We start from the raw sequence: 18,458 nt of genomic DNA on the forward strand, positions 1-18,458 counted from the left end.
GAATATATATACTTTATAGGGTCGGAAAATTATATTATAGAAATTACAAACGGAATGACAAACTTATATATACCCTTCTCACGAAGGTGAAGGGTATAAAAAATCAAACTGATAAAATCGCCAACAAAAATATTGGTTAACATGTTGAACTAATACTTTCGTTTTCAATAAAATCCAAAAACAATAAAGCAAATTATAACAAATATTATAAAATAAAACCCGTTTCTATGCAAGAAGTTAAAAACAAAGCAGAAAATGCAAATAAATTAAAGTCTAGTTTAGCTGGCTCTAGACACAATTAAATAAAACAATAAAATAACAGTAAGTAACATTAATTGATAGTGACGTTGCAATGTTATTGTTTTAATTGTCAATAAACAATGCATCATTTTCCAAGGGGTTGAAAATTGAGTGTTTTTACTGTTATTTCTTTGTGGTTAACAAAACGTCAGAGAATACACTCAACTTGTATTATAGAAACAAAAAATACAGTTTGATTTACATACTTAAAACATACACATACATAAATATTTTACTTTACTACTGCATAACATTATTAATTTGACAATTGTCATCGTTTTAATTTGCGTACATACTATTGCTTGTATATACATACATATTTATATTGCTTATTTACAAACTTTTTGGGAGATAAAAAGAGAGAAATAAAAATGTATCAAATGTAACTTAATCTGTTGAATTTATGAATGTACTTAGAAATCTTATAAATACAATCATGTGTATAAATATATTCAAATTAAAATATTTTTGTCTGATTAGGAAAATGAACAAAACTGCAGTTGACTAACTAACTAACTAACTAAGTAACTAACTAACTAACTAGCTAACTAGCTAACTAACTAACTAACTAACTAACTAACTAACTAACTAACTAACTAACTATTTAACTAACTAAGTAACTAACTAATTAACTAACTAACTAACTAACTAACTAAGTAACTAAGTAACTAACTAACTAACTAATTAACTAATTAACTAATTAACAAACTAACTAACAAACTAACTAAGTAACTAACTAACTAACTAACTTACTAACTAACTAACTAACTAACTAACTAACTAACTAACTAACTAACTAACTAACTAACTAACTAACTAACTAACTAACTAACTAATTAACTAACTAATTAACAAACTAACTAACAAACTAACTAACTAACTAACGTTTGTGCTGCACAAAAATATTGGTCCTACATCTCGATTAAGACATGTCCTTCCGTCTGTCCGGCTGGCTGGCTTTTCACATAAACGTTGTAGGCAAGGTACAGGTCGCAATTTTCAAGATATTTTAATGAAATCTAAACCAAGAGTGTTCCTTGCACAAGGACCATTATTTGGGCTTTTTATGCCATAAATACATTAAATACACCATTATCTCACCAAAAATTTTAACGAATAAAAGTTTTTTTTATCAAAAATAATTAATTTTTAAAATGTACTCATGATGTAGGGTATTATATGGTCGGCAATGTCCGACTATACTTTCCTAATAGTTTTAAATATGGAAATAATAGTTTAGTTATTGGTTACTTAATAAAAATCGTTAAATCCAACGATTACGATTTCGTGTGACTATCCGAAAACACAACAAAACAAAACAAAAAAAGAAAATAATCAAACATCAACAACAACAAGAACTTTCTAACCGGCAATGCATTCAAAATGTATACACAATCTACACGAACAACAACACCAAAAAATAATAAAGAAATAATCACATTACACTAGACACGTTACCAAAAAATGCTTGATGTTAGGTATAACCACTATAATGGGGAAGGTACAATGCGTATGTGCCAAAATTATTGGTATTAAACCCGTTAAGAATACCAACCCAACCTTAAAGTATACCCAATCATTTTCTGAATTGATTTAGTTATGGCTTTCCGTCTCTGTGTCAATTTATTTAAAAAATCAATTTTTTTAATATTTTTCTACTTTTTTAACATAATGTAGGGGGCATTAAATAGCCATCCATGCTTAATACTTATAATTTTAGTCTCATACACAAAATGAAAAATTTTTCTTGAAAAATAATAACAAAATTTACCATTTGAGGGATAACAATTGAACGAAATTCCTTTTTATTATTCTTTTGTTTTATTTTTTTTATTGCAAAATAATACTTTTACTAACAACAATCTTGTTTTTGGTGATTTAGTAACACAACAAATACGTTTATTTTTGTTTATAAATTTCTTATTTTTTAGTTTATTTTTTTCCGTATCTTGTAGATTTTTTAACTCTCTACAATACAACGTTTACGTTTACAATGAACTTGTTGTGCACTAAATATATTTATACCCACCAAATCAACCAACCTGCCTTACAAAATATGCACACGCACATACATACATACCTACATATGGGCACTATTAAAGTACTATGTTTTTGCCCCTCTCTTTGTTATTATTGAATTTTTTGAGATTCCTGCTTTTTTTATTGCAGAGCACAAACACAAATATCATTTGTTGTTGTTCATTATTTGTTAGTGTACAATAATTAGGGTTGCCAGTTACTTCGTGTTATGTTATTCCCAAATGATAAAAAAGAATTAATATAGAAATGAAGTAAGTTTGTTAAATATTTTTGTTCTATTTAATACTGTTTATTAAAAATACTTTATTTGTACATATATAACTACAAATTGTTGTTTGTATATAAGCATTTGCTCTTAATTTTATTTTAATCCATAAACTCTCATGACAAATCCCATTTAATTTTAGAAAATCTGAAAACCTAAATTTCATCTCTTTCTATGTTTCCTTTATAAGCTCTCAATTATTGCAATAATATGGACTGCAGCAGGGTTGGAAAAATAAAAAGTACTAAATTAATTAAAATGTTGAAAATTTTAAAGTTTTTAACTTAGGCTTGACAAAAATTGTACTTTTTTAGGTTTTAAAGTAATAAAATTTTTTTATAATATAAACTTTAATAAAACTACATAGGCTGGACAAGATTTTTTTGGTACTTTTTTATTCTGCGACTGGTACTTTTTAAGAGCGGGTTTTTGAGTTGGCAAAAGAAATGATAATTAATAATTAGATTAGTTAATCTAACAATAAATTGATTCTGATGTTAATCCCCTTTGAAGTTTTAATTCAGGTCTCGTGTTGGGGAACAACTCTCGCGTAATCGTTTTTATTTCTTAAGGACGATCAGGCTTGTGCTTGTTACTTCTCACTAATTTAATGCACTACTTCGTAGGGTTCTATAAATCGACTAAAAAAAGTCGACTTTGGAAATAAAAGTAAATAGTAGATGTGGAGACCATAAAATACTCACGATATAACCTGGTGGAGACCATTTAAACTTGAATATATACTGGAGGAGAACATTAAAATTCTAAAACTTTTTTCTGGTGGAGACCAACAATACTTTTGATGATATGAAGTCCGGATGCTCCAACTTTCTATATGAAGGTATAGGTCGTTTGGTGGGGTTTTCTCTGGACTAACCTGTAATAACCTGGCAATGTGAGTGCTAAATGCACTGCCATCCTAATTAAAACCCAAAAAAAAAACTAAATCTAAAACAAAAAAATATTGTGCAGTCCTTATAAAGTTCATGAGGGTCATCAAGGTATAGAACTTGGTTCTATACTAGCCTATACGGTGGGTTCAGTTGTATAGGGGCTAGGTGAAATAATGCATCGATGTTAACCATTTTCATTGAATTGTCTCTAAAATTGCGACCGGTTGATTATAAAGTTTACAAGCCCTGTTCGAGAATTCAGTTGTATGGGGGCTAGGTTAAGTAATAGAGCGATGTTAAGCATTTTCAATAGGCTTCGTCCCTAGGTCAATAGAAGATAATGAAGATAATGTATTTGATTGAATTATCTTCAAAATTGCGACCTGTAGTTTAATTACAAGGCTTACATGGACGAATGGACAGATATAGCTAAATTGACTGAGAAAATGATTCTGAGCCGAAGGACCAATATTATTGAGCGTTACTAACATCAGCACAAAACCAACCCTTCCTACTAAAGTGATGTAGGGTATAAAAAAATCTAACACCCTGTCACTGATATGTGTACTGGGTTTGTTGCAACAAGTTTGAATTGAGTTTCAAACATCAGTGATATACAAATCAGACATGGAAAACTTAAATTTTTAAATGCAAAACCCAACCAAAATGTACTTTTTTGACTTTTTTTAAATTGAAATTTATTTAGTTCAGTATATACATATATTAGATTTTAGTCCAATATAAGAAAAATAAACAAAATCGAGAAATATTTGAACAACTTATTCATCCCTATTATGCATTTCGATTACGTGTTTACGCATTCATTTATGCAATGATCAAAAAAGTGTCTCCGTTTATGTGATGGAGAGTCGAATCGAAATGCAGAATTCCAAAGTTGCCAAACGTAGAAAATTTCAATTCAAATTGAAATGCTAAATAGAGGCCATTATGTTTTCGTTATTAGACATCAGTCTGCCCTAGTACAAATACTTGTATCTTTAAGTAAATTGGAGTTAAGTACATAATACGTTAGACATCACTCTACCCTAGTATACATACTAGTAACTTTATGTACAGCGGAGGACATAAAGATACTATAAAATTTGTATAATCTATTGATTTCCTATATGGTATTCCTCTCTCATAAGTAATTTAAAAAAAAAAAAAAACATCGCATTTAAATAAAAAACATTCGTCAAGAACAATAACCAACCATGAATGGACCTACAACTCTAAGATCAATTGATGAGACATCAAAACAACAATAAAAAATAGTACAAGGCAAAATCTTATCAATTTTATTTAAGAGTGTGTAGTATTATTCTATTATTTTTACTTTTTGTATAGGAAAATCCATAATAATACACACGACTTAATATAAAAACTGGCAGCATACCGAACAGAACATATAATATAAAAAAAGTTCATTGCTCATAGAATTTTAAATAGGAAAACAAACTTAAAAATTTAAGACGTACATGTTTTTAAACCACAGTCCAAAAAATGCAAATTTTACATATTGTCTTTGTCTTTTTAATATTTTCGAGTGCAATTTGTGTTAATAGTTCGCAAATTTTTCGAAAATTATTTGGTGAAGTTTTAGTACCACAACAGCAGCGTTATTATAATGCACATTCATATCAGTATCCTGTGTCGTCGTCAACTTATCAACAATATCCACAAAATACGAATGGTTATTATTATCAGCCACCACCACCACCACCAGCCAGAAGACATCATACTAGACAACGTCAAAGTCCAGTAAGACAAGAGAAATCCTATAAAGATATATGTCATATGGTTCATAATGATGGCTTTACGAATCCAGGAAATGTACCCAGATGTCCGTATTAGTGTAGATTTATTATATTTCTATAAATCAGTGACAATTGAAGGGCTTAATTATGTATTTTTTCTAAATCAAATAAATTTCTACATTTAGATATTTTAAAATATTTATTTTAATTTAAAGACTATTATTTTATAATAAGCATTAGATTATAGTAATAATTATATTTGTTTTTAAATTAAATTTTAATTTTTTTACTACACATTTAAAATGCATACACTAAAACACTTTACAATTTTCAATTTATAAACAATATTCCCTAAACATAACACATCTGGAAATAAAGGTAACATTTCCGCTAAGAGCGAGGAAAAGAAACCCTGAGAGGCCAGCCTTCTAAGAAAATAATAATAAACGTTCCTCTTCATCTTCTTGTTTTAATAAAATTTAAGCCATATCCAACCTATTGTTAGTGAACGTATTAACACTCAGTCTAGAACAGTCGCTTTTGTACAATATAAAAGACACAGGCCAAAAAGAAAGCAAATGCAAAGAATAATAACATTTTATCGGTGCACTCACGTCGTCCATATTTTTTAAGTAATTTTCCAGATTGTGAAATTGTTCCGGCTGTATTCTGTAGTTCATCACGAGTGGCTTCTACATTTTGTGAAGAAGCCACGAGCGTTTCTAAAGTGATGGCACTTTTTTGTGTGGTCTCGGAGAGGTGTCGCGAAATGGCCAACATTTTTTCAGTAACGTTATTTTCCTGTGACACCAGACTGCCGCGATTATGACGTGTAGCCGTGCCACCACCACTTCTTGCCCCACTGCCATCTGTGGCATTGTGTCTTTGCCTTAAATCGGTTTCTCCGGTAATGGCCATTAATTCTTCACGATTAGCTTTCTCTATTTCCAGCATAGTGGCTACATTAGCCTTACGAAAAGCTTGTAATACTTTCGAAAATTGTTCCCTTTGTGTATCAACCTCTTTCGATAGGGCCGGGTCACCGGTATCTCTAGCCCAATCATTTAAACGATCAATATTTTTCCTTAAAGCTGCCAGTTTAGCTCTACCCGCTTCGTTTAATGCCTCCAATTCATGTATAGAGCCACGATAAGATACTATATCCTTAAAATCGTGTAAAAATCATGATTAATCATTCGTAAACATGAATCAGTTTAGTTCTAGAGTTCAACTTACTTGTATTATGGCTTTAGCCTGTAGATTATTATCTATTAACTCTTGTCTTATGGACTGTAAAGTATATTTTTCAATGTCCATTTTGAAATATGTTAATTTTATAAAGATTTTTTAAATTTATTATTACTTTTTTTTCGTTTCAAAAAACTAAATCTTTTGGCAAAATCAACAAAATAAAACAATAACAACACATAGACACGACATCTAAAGTGACAGTTGGTCAGTTGAGAAAACAGAGTTGTTATCAATTCAAATAAACATTAATCGTTTGTGGGTCGTGTAGAAATGAAATTCAAATAATAATAATAGGTTTCCATAAAACGTCTTTCAAACAATACGTTTATAAATGAATATATTTTATAGTAAAAAAGAAAAGTAGACTTTCTACTTTAAGTGTAAAATCAAAATTTAAATAGAATATCTGATAAAATTTATTATTTATTATTTATTTATTTATTTATTTATTTATTTATTTATTTATTTATTTATTTATTTTTGTACCCTAATGGCAAGTGGTTGTGGTTACCATTGTAATTAGGGTTCTATAGTTGAAACGAAAAGTCGACTTTTCGACTTTTTGCATTTAATGAAAAGTCGACTTTTTGCATTTTATGAAAAGTCTACTTTTCAACTTTTTGCATTTAGTTAAAAGTCGATTTTTCGACTTTTTTCATTTAATTAAAAGTCTATTTTTCGACTTTCCGACTTTTAATTTTTTATAAATAGTCGACTTTTTGACTTCCCGACTTTTTTCGACTTTTCGACTATTTTCGACTTTTTCCGACTTTTCGACTATTTTCGACTTTTTCCGACAATTTTCGACTTTTCGACTATAAAGTTGCCAGAAGCGTAAATTTATAATGTTGCCATTTAATTATTAATAAAAAAATCTTTATATTTTTTCTATTTACTGCAAATTTTTGAGCTTTTTCGAATTCTTTCTATTTTCGACTTTTCGATTTTTTTCGACTATTTTCGACTTTTTCCGATTTTTTTCGACTTCTTTCGACTTTTTCCGACTTTTTCCTACTTTTTTCACTTTTTCCGACTTTACGAATTTTTCCGACTTTTCGACTTTTTCCGACTTTTTGACTTTTTCCGACTTTTTGACTTTTTTCGACTTTCAGACTTTTTTCGACTTTTATTTACAAAGTCGACTTTTCGACTTTTTTCATAGACGATAGTCGAGTTATCGACTTTTTTGGAACAAAATAGTCGACTTCGACTTTTCGAATTTTTTCGACAAAAAGTCGATTGTTCGATTATTCGAAAGTCGATTTATAGAACCCTAACAGTAATGCCGTACACACAAAATTGGACAACTCTTTACTATAAACAAAACAGCTGGCATATGGCCACATAAAATAAACTGTCAAAAAGTAATCGGCGTTTTTTTATTGTTTACAGATTTGATTTACAATTTAAGAAAATTTAAATAAATTTTTAGAATTTATTTGTAAAATGGGTCGTACAAATGCTACAGTAGATGAATTAAAAAGTTATTTTAAAACACACAGTAAAATACGTGAGCAAAAAGCACATACATCGAAGGTAAAGAAAGATTTTGCAAACGCAAAAAATTATTCTAAATAAAACTTGTTGTTGTCAGGTTCATTCTGTTGGCTGGAGCTGTGATGGAAGACGTTTGGCATCGGGTTCTTTTGACAAAACTGTGGCCGTATATACTTTGGAACGTGATAGAGTGGTAGTTATTTCTATTGTAAAACTTTATAAAGAAAAATCTAACTTTTTGTTCAATTTCTTTAAAGAGTAAAGAAAATACCTATCGTGGTCACACCGGTTCGGTGGACCAGCTTTGTTGGCATGCTACCAATGCAGATCTCTTAAGCACAGCTAGTGGTGATAAAACTGTGCGTATATGGGATATAAGAAGTGGTAAGTGTTCATCGGTAACCAATACAAAAGGAGAGAATATCAATATAACCTGGTCACCAGATGGTAAAACTATTGCGGTGGGCAATAAGGAAGATTTAGTAACTTTTATCGATACCAGAACAAATAAAATAAGAGCTGAGGAACAATTTAACTTTGAGGTACATATAAACAGAAAAGTACATAAAACCTTTCTAATTACTAATTACTCTGGCAGGTTAATGAAATTGCTTGGAACAATAGCAGTGACTTGTTCTTTCTTACCAACGGTATGGGTTGTGTTCATATACTTAGCTATCCATCATTAGAACTGCAACATGTTCTAAAGGCTCATCCCGCCACTTGTATTTGCATAGAATTTGATCCTACTGGCAAATATTTTGCTACTGGTTCTGCTGATGCTTTGGTTTCGTTATGGGATGCCAATGAGCTGGCTTGTTTACGTGTACTATCACGTTTAGATTGGCCCGTACGTACGATATCCTTTAGTCATGATGGTAAACTGTTGGCTTCTGCCTCCGAAGATCTAATGATTGATATTGCTCATACGGAGACAGGTGAAAAGGTAGCCGATGTTTCCGTAGATGCTGCTACTTTTACTGTGGCCTGGCATCCAAAACAGTATTTACTAGCGTATGCCTGTGATGATAAGGACAGTAATGATCGTAGACGTGAGGCCGGTAATCTTAAGGTTTTTGGTTTTCAAGAGTAATTTATGTGCTTATGTGTATTGTAGATGTAGTAAATAAAATGTTTTCGAGAAAAACTATCTTTTATACGTTTTTACTTACAGTACAAATAAAAAATTATATTGGAACTTATGATTTCGTAGATAAACGATTTCTTATTTTAAAGTACATACGTCAAGTGGTTTGAGGATTAGCTAATTTTTATACCAGTAAATCTAATACAATAACAAGTTCAACAACATGTTACAAAAAAGTTTTAGAAACACTGTTAATTACTTACGCAGTTCTTAAACAGCAATGTTTATATTTTTAGAATCAAAACCGGAACAACCGGAAGTATTTTCCCTTAGGAAAGAACATCCAGCTACAGCCAACCTGTTACAACAACTATATTTGAGTCCTTACTATGGACTCTTTAAGACTTCACTCTATTAGAAATATGTACATACATACTAGGGTTCTATAGTTGAAACGAAAAGTCGACTTTTCGACATTTTGCATTTTATGAAAAGTCGACTTTTCGACTTTTTGCATTTAGTCAAAAGTCGACTTTTCGACTTTTTTCATTTAATTAAAAATCGATTTTTCGACTTTTAATATTTTATAAATAGTCGACTTTTCGACTATTTTATGAAAAGTCGACTTTTCGACTTTTTGCATTTAGTCAAAAGTCGACTTTTCGACTTTTTTCATTTAATTAAAAATCGATTTTTCGACTTTTAATATTTTATAAATAGTCGACTTTTTATGAAAAGTCGACTTTTCGACTTTTTGCATTTAGTCAAAAGTCGACTTTTTGACTTTTTTCATTTAATTAAAAATCGATTTTTCGACTTTTCGACTATTTTCGACTTTCCGACTTTTTTTCGACTTTTTCCGACCAGAGTTAAAAATTTATAAGTTGCCAGAAGCGTAAATTTATAATGTTGCCATTTAACATTATATTATTATTATTATTATTATTATTATTATTAATAAAAAAATTTTATTTATATTTTTTCTATTTGTTGCAATTTTTTGAGTTTTTTTCGACTTTTTCCGACTTTTTTCGACTATTTTCTACTTTTTCCGACTATTTTCGACTTTTTCCGAATTTTTCCGACTTTTCGACTCTTTCCGACTTTTTCGACTCCTTCGACTTTTATTTACAAAGTCGACTTTTCGACTTTTTTCATAGACGATAGTCGAGTTATCGATTTTTTTGGAACAAAATAGTCGACTTCGACTTTTTTCGACCAAAAGTCGATTGTTCGATTGATTATTCGAACGTCGATTATAATACATACATGAAATTCGCGCAAATAATACTTCAACTTTAGCGATACAATTCGTCACAATTGACGACTCTACCAAATTTTATGGCTTTTGATTTGTAACTGTATCATTTATCTCTTTTGCGGTACGTACGGAGGTTCCCGTTCTCGAAAACTTGTTTTGTTTTGTGATTCTTTTCAATTGTACAACAAATCAATGCAATTATTACGTAGTTTCTGAAACAAAAGTTTCTATGTGTGGACATTAAGGAAACGTTAAAAGATAATTAAGAAAAAGTGTTGACCAGGTCTAATTGACCCAACACATCATATACGCATATACCCTTCTGAAAAGTTCTTTAAAACTCATTACTGCCATAAAAATACAACTACATACCTAGATGAAATTCAACATATGTAAACAACTTTTTAGGAATTGAAAAATTTTTTAACGAATTTGATGAGGATCGATTGATAACTGACCATATCCCCCGTATAAGATTGCCTATAAAAATTTTTTAAAAACCGATATAAACAACAGTGCCTTACAAACCAAAAATAGTAAAATGTTTATTATCACATGCCTACAGCATGTTTTCAAACGCCGCCCTCTTTAATATTTGCCGGCGCAGGGCTCTTCACACAAAAAGTAGTAATGATAACATAAAATTTTTTACTAATTTTTGCAAAAAAATATGATTTAAATTTAATTAAAACATATGAATTAACTAAACTATATTTAACAAAGAAAATGTATCAAAAATTGGAAGAAACCAAACAGCCCACAACATTAGTGGGCAAATATATAAAAGTATTTTTAGTTGTAGCTCTCTACTGGTGTGTTTTTTTAATAACTCTGTAAAATTCTTATCAATGATGCATGTGCCTCTTTTTTTTTCTTTTTCCTAGGTGCATTTCTATTTTGACCGTTTTTGTAAATAAGCATTTACTAAGTAGTGATAGCGTTAAACTGGAAGCACCACTTTTTGTGACATGGTTCCAGTGTGTTGTTAGTGCTATAATATGTTTCGTTATGAGCCGTTTGGCTAAACAGTATCCCAATGTTATTAATTTTCCCGAGGGAAATCCATTGGATATTGATACCTTTAGAAAGGTGATTTTTTTTCTATTTTACCAATTTTCCTTTTTAATTTTCCTTTTTTACAGATTTTACCTTTATCAATTTTGTTCACTTTAATGGTGGGTACAAATAATCTTTGTCTGAAATATGTGGGAGTAGCTTTTTACTATGTCGGCCGTTCCTTAACCACTGTCTTCAATGTGGTGTTGACTTATGTTTTGCTGAAACAGAAAACTAGTTTCGCCTCTATAATCTGCTGTGCTGGTATAGTAGCCGGTTTTATGTTGGGCGTCGATCAGGAATCACTAACAGAATCATTCTCCTGGCGTGGCACCGTATTTGGCGTATTAGGTTCTTTGGCTCTGGCTATGTATTCAATTCATACCAAAAAAGCTTTACAGCATGTAAATCAAGAAGTTTGGCTACTGAGTTATTACAATAATTTATATTCATCGTTTTTATTTTTGCCTTTAATAATACTTAATGGAGAACTGGAGGCCATAATAACTTATGAAAAAATTTTCGAATTTTGGTTTGTTTTAACCATGTTAATAGGCGGCCTATGTGGTTTCGCCATTGGCTTTGTAACAGCCCTACAAATAAAGGTACGGCAATGTGTACTACTTTGGAAATTTCTTTTAGTTTTTGGTTTTGAATTTTCTTTTAGGTCACTTCACCCTTAACCCATAATATATCGGGGACAGCAAAAGCTTGTGCTCAAACTGTGATAGCTTGCCAGTGGTATAATGAAACTAAATCATTGTTATGGTGGACGTCAAATATTGTAGTTCTAGTGGCAAGTGCTGCCTATACCAGAGTCAAACAATTGGAAATGCAACGTCAACACAACCGTAGCAATAGTCTGGCTCAAAAAGCTTAAGTTTTGATTTATTGTGATTTGTTTTCTAATTTAAGTAAAAAATTTTTTATTTATTTTTTTTAATTTGAAAATAAATATAATAATATTGACATTAAATAATAAGTAAACAGGGGATTTAAGTCTATGTAGAAACAAGTAAGAGGTTTATATTCGTCTGTGCCGAATCTTATATACCCCTTTATATAACTTACTTCGGGCTCAACTTAATTTCATGATTCTAGATTCAATATTAAGAAAAAATCAAAAGAGTACCTTTTAAAAAACGAAAAAGTACCAAAAAGTTCACTTTTTCCGGTTCTCGTCTAATTCCAAATCTACATACTCAATTTCATGTTCCTAGGTTCAATATTATATAATATTCAAAAAGTACCTTTTGAAAAACGTAAAAGTACCAAAGAGTCCCCTTTTATGGGTTTTTACCTAATTCCGACTCTACATACTAGGGTTCTATAAATCAACTTTCGAATAATCGAACAATCGACTTTAGTCGAAGTCGACTATTTTGTTCCAAAAAAGTCGATAACTCGACTATCGTCTATGAAAAAGTCGAAGAGTCGACTTTGTAAATAAAAGTCGAAAAAAGTTGAATATAGTCGAAAAAGGTCGAAAAGTCGAATATAGTCGAAAGTCGAAAAAAGTCGGAAATAGTCGAAAAAAGTCAAAAAGTCGAATATAGTCGAAAGTCGGAAAAAGTCAAAAATAGTCGGAAAAGTCGACTATTTATAAAATATTAAAAGTCGACTTTTAATTAAATGAAAAAAGTCGAAAAATCGACTTTTTAATAAATGCAAAAAGTCGAAAAGTCGACTTTTTAATAAATGCAAAAAGTCGAAAAGTCGACTTTTCATAAAATGCAAAAAATCTAAATGTCGACTTTTCGTTTCATCTATAGAAGCCTACTACATACCTTTTGAAAAACGAAAAAGTAGCAACTGGCTTCTAACTTAAGCCAGGCTCCAAATACCTAATTTTATGTTTCTAGACAATAACAACACACTAGTGCTGTTCTCGCTCTGCTATTCTTGCTCTGCCATGTTTTTATAAACAAGAGTACAATAATAAAGTTTACCGTATGATTATATATTTTGTTTTTGTTTTTCAATTTCTCTCTGAGCATGAATAAAAAATCTCAATTTTTGATGAAATTTTCAGCTGTTGTCTCGGATTTTTACTCGTATCTCCGTTATTTATGGACCGATTTTGTTGATGTATAGGATGTCGCCGATACATGGTGTCCTCTTAAAACTGATTTCAACAAACATACAGACATCCCCCGGGGTCATGTTAACTTGGTGAAGCCTCCACATTGGTGTTATTGCCGGAGAAAAGATGTCTTTTCCAATACCTCAGTCTGGTCGCGACTATAAATTGGTACTGCCTGGGTTAGTCCGTGCATGGATTGAAAGAGGTCAAACCAGAGGTACTACGGGTGGCCAGTTGGTTGAGGTTCCTTCGGGATCCATGTAGTGGCTATGGTTTAAACCCAAATTAGCAGGGAGAGAATGTTGGTTTAAGGACTGATACATACATATATCCAATATCTAATGGGTTGAATAATTTTCTCTTCGAACAGGTCTGTGTACAAAGCGGGATATGCTGAATACCTGAACCCGAGCTGGGGAATTGTCAGGATATGCCTGTCATCCCGTAGATTGATCTTTATGATCATGAGAATAGGACTGATGCGATGGATTGTGTGAACGATTGAAAAAGTCTCCATATAATGGAGATTAGTACTGATTAAGTATGTCTTTTTCGCTTCGGGGAAGTTCCTCGATGCTGTTGCCATCTTAAAAGGATATATTGATACATGCTACGCGACTATTTGTCGTGGCAATTATTGAAATTATTGACTATGGAATTCCTATTTCCTTTGTCACATTATCGGTTCATAAAAGATGGATCCTGATCGATTTGTTAGGTATTTCGGACTACCCAATACTTCTCTTAGTGCTGTTGCCGAATCAACAGAGGCCATTTCATCTGCGTGGTTGTAAACGGATATGATGTTTTACATCTCGGAAGTTAAGCAACGGGGTAGCAATGGTCAGAGATTAGATAGCTCGAGTACTTCAGAAATCCATTACAAAAAAGCATTTGAAAATATAAAAAATATATTTTATAAATTATTTTATAAAACAAGTAGGAAAGTTTAGTCGGGCATGGCCGACCATATAATACCTTACACCATAAGTATATTTTTACAATTTTTATTTTTTCATAAAGAAACTTTTATGTTGAATATTACCATAATTCCAAAATATTTAAGCAATTTATTGATAAAAAAATTAAAATTTCTAAATGAGGCTTTATATAGGTCAAATAATATAGTTTTAAATAACAGTTAGTTTTGTTGAGTTTCATTGCGATACAAATGGTTACAACTCAATTTTACATGAAATTTTTTGAATAGGGCCTAGGGTCAAATAAGGGCCGATCCTTACGAAAATCTACAGTGTCATTTATACTTACATGAAACTTATTTGTGTCAATTTTTAGAGAGATAGCAGAATATTTGACGTAATTACGGCATAAAAAGTTCAAATCGGGAGCTACGGTTGTATGGGGGCTAGGTGAAATAATGGACCGATTTCAACCATTTTCAATTGGCTTGGTTCCTGTGCCAAAAAAATATGCTTGGTCCAAATTTCATCAAATTATCTTGAAAATTGTGGCCTGTACCTTGCGCACAAGGTTTACATGGACAGCCAGCCAGACGGACGGACATGTCTTAATCGACTCAAAAAATGATTCTGAATCGATCGGTATACTTAAAGGTGGGTATTGGACCAATATTTTTGTATGTTACAAACATCAGCACAAACGTATAATACCCTCCCCACTATAGTGGTGTAGGGTATAAAAACGTCTTAGCTGATGCAACCGGCCTTAAATGTTGGCCGAACTTAGCCGACCTTTGCAGCGGCGGCTTAGTGAAACTAGTATAAGTCGGAGGCGGCTATTAGTCGGCTCTCAGCCGAACGGCTTCGCTCTCTGCCTCTACACCCGTTCAGCTTGCATTTAACATTTCCAACAAATATTAAACAGGTATTTCCCCTATTTTGCATTTTCACAATGAAAAAGTCTTCTGTTTGGGGTATAGTCATAAAATCATTCATAAACGTAGACATTAGTACTCAAACCTCAATACAGAATGGATGAAGTTTCTACAAAATTCCTTTTTAAAGTAACCGCAAAAGAGATACATAAATACAAAAACGATTTTGTGCATTTTTCAAATACTCGTATTGTTGCATATTATGAAAGACTTTTTGAAAATATGAAACCAGCAACAAGAATTCGATATTTTATACAACCACCAAGAGAAAATTATCAAATTGACCTAAATGATGGATATAAAGAATATATAATGACATCATTGTATTCTAAAGGTGTTGATTTGTGCCTCAAATATGTAATGTCTTCCCCTGAAGAGCCTAAAATAAAAAATAAAACAAAGGTGTTTACCCGTTCCGGTACGCTAGTTCATATAATGGAAACAATACGTAGCAGAAAAGGCAAAGAACTTTTAATACGAGTGACACGTTATGGAGGAAATATTTATATGATTTCTGGAGATTCTCAAATATCTGAAGAGTTGGAAGGTGATAAGGTAGTAGAGTCCCCAACTGAAACACATCACAATCAAATAAAAAGATATTTTTTGGCAGGTACATATTTAGGTATATAACACATACATGTATGTAATATAAAATTAATTTTTTAGATTCACCACATGATCAACCAGATATTGAAGAACCTTGGAATGAAAATAAAGAATTACTTGCAGTATTTCGTAGTAATTTAAATAAATACGATATTATATATTCTGGATCAGTACAGGGCATCATAGCCAATGAAAAATTTAAGGATTTGTATGAATACCTACTATAATGAAAAGAAAAAAAAAACTTGTTATACCCTACACCACTATAGTGGGGAGGGTATTATACGTTTGTGCTGATGTTTGTAACATACAAAAATATTGGTCCAATACCCACCTTTAAGTATACCGATCGATTGAGAATCATTTTTTGAGTCGATTAAGACATGTCCGTCCGTCCGTCTGTCTGTCCATGTAAACCTTGTGCGCAAGGTACAGGCCGCAATTTTCAAGATAATTTGATGAAATTTGGACCAAGCATGTTTTTTTAGCATAGGGACGAAGCCTATTGAAAATGGTTGAAATTGGTCCATTATTTCACCTAGCCCCCATACAACCGTACCTCCCGATTTGAACTTTTTATGCCATAATTACGTCAAATATTCTACAATCTCTAAAAATTTTACACAAATAAGTTTTATGTAAGTATAAATGACACTGCAGATTTTCGTAAGGATCGGCCCTTATTTGACCCTAGCCCCCATACAAACCCCCATTCAAAAAATTCCCTAAACGTGTAAAATTGACTTGTAACCATTTGTATCGCAATGAAACTCAACAAAACTAACTGTTATTTAAAACTATATCCTTTTTCCAAATTTACCGAGGATCAGCCCATATTTGACCTATATAAAGCCTCATTTAGAAATTTTAGTTTTTTTATCAATAAATTGCTTAAATATTTTGGAATTATGGTAATATTCAACATAAAAGTTTCTTTATAAAAAATAAAAATTTTAAAAATATACTTATGGTGTAGGGTATTATATGGTCGGCCATGCCCGACTATACTTTCCTACTTGTTTTTAGTTTAATCTTCACATTTTTCTCTACCTTTTTCCAGTGACAATATGGATCAACTTAATAAATGTCGTTTTATTTTAATTAAACAAATGTGGAATGATATTGAATTTAAAAATGAAAAATTCTTACATTATTTATTTCATGCCCGTTTAAGTAAAGTCAATGACATATTCGTGGCCTATAAGAATAGGAAAGGTATCGTTACACTACCACTGGAACATAAAATAGTAACAAAATTTCCCAAGGTTAATATAACCTATAAACCCTATATTTAGAGCAAGTTTTAAATTCTTCACTTTTTTTCAGCATCTTTTTGAAAAGTTATCTATTGGTGAGGCATTTCTATTTGATTTTTTGCAACGTATTGAAAAATTAATGTCAAATGTCAACTGTTTAAATACGGTCTATGAATTTGAGATAAAACGTAATATAAATTGTATTCGTTACCGGGTTTATGAAGGTAAAACTGAAAAGTCTTTCATAACGGAAGAATATAAAGAATATTGTAAATTTTAAGAATGATTTTAAATAAAAATGTCATGTAATTAAAAACTATAAAACGGGCAAAAATTTTTTTTAGAAAAATAAATTTTTCAACTTTTTTTCGAATTTTGAAAAGTAAATTTTTTGATTTTATTTGACTTTCTTCTAGGTTTCTCAGACTCATTGGTACTTTTAAATATTGATTTGTATTAAGAAACAGTATAACTTGTATTAGATCTAGTAATAACCCAGCTGATTTATATACAGTGAATCAACTAAGTTTTTTGCCTACCTTTATTTAAGAGAATTTTGTTTTTTGTTCATAAATAAAATTCGAAAAAAACCAGGTAAAAAGTAAATATATGTTTTCCAATTAAAAATAGAGATTGTATAAAATAGGAAAAATTAGAAAAAAATGTTAAAATACAAATTTTGGTGCATTTGTTGTTGCATTTTATTATTTTCCATCAGAATTTGCATGTCAATAAAATATTTTGCATATTAAGAATTCCGGTTAATTTCATTGTGGTTTTCAAATTATTTTTTAATTATTTAATGAGGCAATTTCGATATAAAAAATTAGTTTAGATTTCTAGAACAAATGTAAATCAATAAATATAATTATGAAATGTTTAATCAATAACATTAAAAAATATAAAATAGAGTAATTGATGAAATGATCCAAAGAATATTTAGAAAAAACGCTCTTTCAAAATCTTTAACTGCCAAAGGGAGGCGACTTGTATCCAAGGAAATCTGTTGGACTCCTGATTTATCCTTTTCAAAATCTATATACGAACTAGGAGGAACTCTATGTTTAAATTTAGACCTTTAAACAGACCTTAGGTTGCTTGGAACCAATGTAAAAGTAACTGTCGTGTAGTACAGAGAAAATACCTAATTTAGATATTTAAAATAGAGGTGGTTATCATACCGTAACGTCAACAAAAGCAATATTTTTCAGCTAATACATACACTTATCAATATTTAGAACCCAAATC

At 30.9% G+C, this 18,458-nt stretch overlaps 5 protein-coding genes across 5 annotated transcripts; 4 read left to right on the forward strand and 1 right to left on the reverse strand.

The window, feature by feature from the left end:
• Positions 1-4,878: 4,878 nt before the first annotated feature.
• On the forward strand, positions 4,879-5,463 carry LOC111687223. The gene has a single exon (XM_023449647.2). It carries the CDS (start codon positions 5,002-5,004, stop codon positions 5,350-5,352), a length of 351 nt encoding a protein of 116 aa, XP_023305415.2. The 5' UTR covers positions 4,879-5,001; the 3' UTR covers positions 5,353-5,463.
• Positions 5,464-5,617: 154 nt separating this feature from the next.
• Positions 5,618-6,686, reverse strand: LOC111687220 (vesicle transport protein SEC20). Its single transcript, XM_023449643.2, has 2 exons — positions 6,492-6,686; positions 5,618-6,419 (listed from the first exon to the last, which is right to left on the reverse strand). The coding sequence occupies exons 1-2, from the start codon at positions 6,570-6,572 to the stop codon at positions 5,781-5,783; spliced, it is 720 nt and encodes a 239-aa protein (XP_023305411.2). The 5' UTR covers positions 6,573-6,686; the 3' UTR covers positions 5,618-5,780.
• A 1,169-nt stretch (positions 6,687-7,855) lies between these two features.
• On the forward strand, positions 7,856-9,153 carry LOC111687219 (THO complex subunit 3). Its single transcript, XM_023449642.2, has 4 exons — positions 7,856-8,042; positions 8,101-8,196; positions 8,261-8,545; positions 8,602-9,153. The coding sequence occupies exons 1-4, from the start codon at positions 7,953-7,955 to the stop codon at positions 9,094-9,096; spliced, it is 966 nt and encodes a 321-aa protein (XP_023305410.1). The 5' UTR covers positions 7,856-7,952; the 3' UTR covers positions 9,097-9,153.
• Positions 9,154-10,955: 1,802 nt separating this feature from the next.
• LOC111687217 (GDP-fucose transporter 1) lies at positions 10,956-12,394 on the forward strand. The gene is made up of 4 exons (XM_023449640.2): positions 10,956-11,163; positions 11,236-11,440; positions 11,494-12,012; positions 12,075-12,394. The coding sequence occupies exons 1-4, from the start codon at positions 11,078-11,080 to the stop codon at positions 12,285-12,287; spliced, it is 1,023 nt and encodes a 340-aa protein (XP_023305408.2). The 5' UTR covers positions 10,956-11,077; the 3' UTR covers positions 12,288-12,394.
• A 2,896-nt stretch (positions 12,395-15,290) lies between these two features.
• Positions 15,291-17,544, forward strand: LOC111687212. Its single transcript, XM_046950479.1, has 4 exons — positions 15,291-15,958; positions 16,015-16,162; positions 17,015-17,219; positions 17,281-17,544. Exons 1-4 carry the CDS (start codon positions 15,442-15,444, stop codon positions 17,488-17,490), a joined length of 1,080 nt encoding a protein of 359 aa, XP_046806435.1. The 5' UTR covers positions 15,291-15,441; the 3' UTR covers positions 17,491-17,544.
• Positions 17,545-18,458: the final 914 nt, after the last annotated feature.

This window comes from Lucilia cuprina, chromosome 4 (assembly GCF_022045245.1).
Source record: "Lucilia cuprina isolate Lc7/37 chromosome 4, ASM2204524v1, whole genome shotgun sequence".
Taxonomy (NCBI): Eukaryota; Metazoa; Arthropoda; class Insecta; order Diptera; family Calliphoridae; genus Lucilia; species Lucilia cuprina.

What these genes read in the sequence shown, in the direction of transcription:
- LOC111687212 (XM_046950479.1), top strand. Translation starts at nt 15,442, where the DNA reads ATGGATGAAGTTTCTACAAAATTCCTTTTTAAAGTAACCGCAAAAGAG. An exon ending in AAAAAGATATTTTTTGGCAG is followed by an intron (nt 15,959 to 16,014) that starts GTACATATTTAG and finishes TTAATTTTTTAG; the next exon opens with ATTCACCACATGATCAACCA. An exon ending in TAGTAACAAAATTTCCCAAG is followed by an intron (nt 17,220 to 17,280) that starts GTTAATATAACC and finishes ACTTTTTTTCAG; the next exon opens with CATCTTTTTGAAAAGTTATC.
- LOC111687220 (XM_023449643.2), bottom strand. Translation starts at nt 6,572, where the DNA reads ATGGACATTGAAAAATATACTTTACAGTCCATAAGACAAGAGTTAATA. An exon ending in AGGCTAAAGCCATAATACAA is followed by an intron (nt 6,420 to 6,491) that starts GTAAGTTGAACT and finishes CACGATTTTAAG; the next exon opens with GATATAGTATCTTATCGTGG.
- LOC111687219 (XM_023449642.2), top strand. Translation starts at nt 7,953, where the DNA reads ATGGGTCGTACAAATGCTACAGTAGATGAATTAAAAAGTTATTTTAAA. An exon ending in AAAAAGCACATACATCGAAG is followed by an intron (nt 8,043 to 8,100) that starts GTAAAGAAAGAT and finishes TGTTGTTGTCAG; the next exon opens with GTTCATTCTGTTGGCTGGAG. An exon ending in CTTTGGAACGTGATAGAGTG is followed by an intron (nt 8,197 to 8,260) that starts GTAGTTATTTCT and finishes ATTTCTTTAAAG; the next exon opens with AGTAAAGAAAATACCTATCG.
- LOC111687217 (XM_023449640.2), top strand. Translation starts at nt 11,078, where the DNA reads ATGTATCAAAAATTGGAAGAAACCAAACAGCCCACAACATTAGTGGGC. An exon ending in TTAGTTGTAGCTCTCTACTG is followed by an intron (nt 11,164 to 11,235) that starts GTGTGTTTTTTT and finishes TCTTTTTCCTAG; the next exon opens with GTGCATTTCTATTTTGACCG. An exon ending in ATATTGATACCTTTAGAAAG is followed by an intron (nt 11,441 to 11,493) that starts GTGATTTTTTTT and finishes CCTTTTTTACAG; the next exon opens with ATTTTACCTTTATCAATTTT.
- LOC111687223 (XM_023449647.2), top strand. Translation starts at nt 5,002, where the DNA reads ATGCAAATTTTACATATTGTCTTTGTCTTTTTAATATTTTCGAGTGCA.